Source organism: Papio anubis, chromosome 12 (genome assembly GCF_008728515.1).
Source record: "Papio anubis isolate 15944 chromosome 12, Panubis1.0, whole genome shotgun sequence".
NCBI lineage: Eukaryota > Metazoa > Chordata > Mammalia > Primates > Cercopithecidae > Papio > Papio anubis.
Window position 1 is genome coordinate 20,683,693 of NC_044987.1, and position 3,533 is coordinate 20,687,225.

Genomic DNA, 3,533 nt, shown 5'->3' on the forward strand with positions numbered 1-3,533 from the left:
CATCCCCTTTAGCTGCTCTCCTGAGGGAATTGTTGGCAGGGCCAATGGTGATTCTTGAACTGATTACAGGAGTGGAGGACAGGTGGCAGGGAGAGGACCAAGGTGGATGCTGCAGGATGATTGCAGCTGACAAACAGGTTTATGAGCAACAGGAGGCTCCTCCTTGAGGACCTGCAGAAATGCGGGAGGAAGACCTGGGGTGGGGTAGTCAGGAGAGAGCCTGCCATTGCAGGCAGAGCAGGCAAAGGAACTTAGGTTAGGAAGGGACTTGATTTGTAGCCACAACCTGGGTAGGTCTGCTGACAGGTTAAAATTTAAGGGGAGGCCAGGAGTTTGATACCAGCTGGGCAATATAGCGAGACCCCATTTCTACAAAAAATGTAAAAAATTAGCTGAGCTTGGTGGCTCATGCCTGTAATCCCAGCTGCTCGGGAGGCTGAGGCAGGAGGATCCCTTGAGCCTAAGAGTTTGAGGCTGCAGTGAGCTATGATCATGCCACTGCACTCCAGGCTGGGCAGCAGAGTGAGACCCTGTCTCAAAAACAAAAACAAAAAACCACAACAAAACAATAATTCAAGGAGTTATACTGTGATTTTGCACATGGTAAAAGACATTTCTGAGAAGCTACTTCTTTCATATACATGCTCACATTGGGTGGTATTTGGACACAGTCATTCTAAGGTAATCACTGTGTCCCAGTTTGCTTGGGACTTGCCTAGTTTTAGCACTGAAAGTACCTTGTTCTGGGCAAACCAGGAGAGTTGGTCAACCTACCACTCAGACTGACTGTTAACCTTCAGGTGGGGAAGACAGAGTAGACTGCTCATCGCCTCACGATGTAGCAGAAACAAGACTCTGTCTCTCCTTTGGGATATTAAGGATCTGTAAAACAGCAAAGGTGTATTGTGAAGCTCTCTTTCAAATTGTACACCTGAGGCTGAAAATGGACACAAAGAGGATTTCTGTCCTAAGATGCTGTTCTGGGCCAATAATTCATTTTCCTTTGCCAAGGCACCTTCTTCAACTTTTTTTTTTTTTTTTAACCTATACAGAACAGTAAGTGCCTATTCACACTAGATTTTTCTCTGATGGTTGCAATTTTGTAATATATTTTTCCTTAGTAATGAAAGAATCAAATATGTAATTAAGGTTATGAGTTTTAAAGCATTTTTATATAAATAAAATCTCAAATCAGAAAAATATGTTTGTTAGATACTGTGCCCTGAGTTTTTGTTCTGAAATGAGGACTACCATATCATCAAGACAATCACATCCTTGGTAAGTGGGACAGTGACCACCACCCCCAAAATGAAGCAAACAAACCTAGAGTGAGAAAGGATTCTACGGACATTCCTTTATTCCACAGATCCTTGGCAGAAGCCAGTCCTAGACGACCAGGTTCCTAGGTTTTAGCATGAGGTGGGAGGAGCCATCTGACTCCTCTACTGGAGCACAGGATGGGGGGACGGTGGGACCAGCCATCAAAGGAAAAGGCACATCTTCTTTTCCCAGGCAGGATGAGAAGACGAGGAGTAGCCCACCAAGAGCCAGGAAAATACCAGCAGCCCCGCCCAAGTAGAGGGCACCTCCAAACTCCCACTGAGGTATGATGTCAGGGATGCTGTCATCCCAGCAGTCTTGGATTGTGGCATGGGCCACCCAGGAGACTGGAAGGAGGGTAGTGGCTAAAGCAGATGCCTCCAAAGTCCCTCCCAGGAGGCCAAGCCGCCTCTTGAACACCCATCTGATCCTGTGAAACCGGAAGCATTCAGACCCAAAGCTGGAGACCAAAAGCCCCAATAGGCCCAGCCCGTGGGAGGCTACCCTGAGGATGCGTGCTACCTGGAGCTCCTGGGGCAGAGACAAGAAGGATTCAAAGGCCTTGCACACAGTGGCAACTTCCTCTCGAACCACGCAGACCTCCCAAATCCTCATGATCCAGGTCTCCATCTCGTTCAGTTCCAGATTAAGAGTCTTCTACTGGGGCAGGATGGTGGTAACATAGGAGCAGACCCAGCCAAGGAGGGAGAGAAGTAGCCCCCCGAGCTGGACTTTCCCACGGAAACTCCAGGCCATAGTCACTCCCACCACAGATGCAGAAAGAAAAGGAGCACGAGTGGGTCAGTGACTGGTTAGCAGGGACTGCTTGAGTGGAAGATCTTTCACATTGGGAGAGGGCTCTTGTTTCAGTGTTCTGAGCAGCAGCTGAGGCAGGTGCCAGGAATTGGCAATGTTTGGGTTTGGGGGTGTGTCCAATATCAGATGTGGGTGTGGAGTCTGGGGGAGGGTCCCATGACAGGCAAAAAAGCCATACAGGGAGCCATCAATACATATGTGATGAATAAATTCATAAACTAAAATCACTCCTCAGCTCTGAGATCACAAGGATGATCGATGTTCTGGAAATACATGTCGATATAATCTTTTCAAAGGGCAACATGACTTTATGTTTCATACTTTTAAACATATGCATACTTTGACCCAGCACCTTATTTCCAGAAATCTACCTAATGTATCATGAGTATGTACAAAGATTTATGAAAATGTCCATTGAAATATTGTTAAGAATTGTCAGTTTTTGTTAATACTAGGCAGTCATTTTAAAGTGATTTTATAGAAAAATATTTTTGATATATCGTTAAGTGAGAAAAGCGAGTGACCAAACAGTACATAGAATATATAGAATGCAGCCAGGAACGGTAGCTCAGGCCTGTAATCCCACCACTTTGGGAGGCTGAGGTGGGTGGATCACTTGAGGCCAGGAGTTCGAGGCCAGCCTGGGCAACATGGCGAAACCTCACCTCTACTAAGAAAATGAAAAAATTAGCCGGGCATGGTGACACACGCCTGTAGTCCAAGCTGCTTAGGAGGCTGAGGCAGGAGAATCTCTTGAACCTGGGAGGTGGAGGTTGCAGTGAACCGAGATCACGCCACTATACTCCAGCCTGGGTGACAGAGTGAGACCCCATCTCAAAAAAAAGAAAAAGACAAAGAATATATAGAAATATGTGCCTCTGTTTGTGTGTGTGTGTGTGTGTTTGTGTAGACCACAAAATGTTAACATGATTATTTTGGTGATAAAATTATACATAGTTTTTATTTCCTTATTTGTGCTTACCTATGCATTTTACACATTTTATAAATTTATCACTTAATATTTTTATTACAAAAGCCCACAAATATTAATTTTACAAAATAATTTTAAATTCCTCAATCCAAGGAACCTACCCAAACCCAGAATATCCCCAGAGGGAGGTGCTCCCTCCCCAGGCTCCCCTTGCTGCTGGGACAGCAACTATAATAAATGGTAATCATACCAGCTTCCATTCCTGTTTGTTGCTGCTGCCAAGTAGCAGGTTCTGACAGGAAAGGAAATAATTTGCATTTACTGCATGCGGCTAAATGCCAGACTTTTGGCTAGACGCTTTATCCTTACTTAATTTTCACACTGTCACTGTACGATACACTTTAGGTAACTTGCCAAGGTCCCCCAGCTGGTAAACAACAGACCCAATGTGAGCCAGGCAGCTCAA

At 45.3% G+C, this 3,533-nt stretch overlaps 1 protein-coding gene across 1 annotated transcript; it reads right to left on the reverse strand.

Annotated features, from left to right (window-relative positions):
* Positions 1-471: 471 nt before the first annotated feature.
* Positions 472-2,756, reverse strand: CLDN25 (claudin 25). The gene has a single exon (XM_021926551.2). It carries the CDS (start codon positions 1,948-1,950, stop codon positions 1,387-1,389), a length of 564 nt encoding a protein of 187 aa, XP_021782243.2. The 5' UTR covers positions 1,951-2,756; the 3' UTR covers positions 472-1,386.
* Positions 2,757-3,533: the final 777 nt, after the last annotated feature.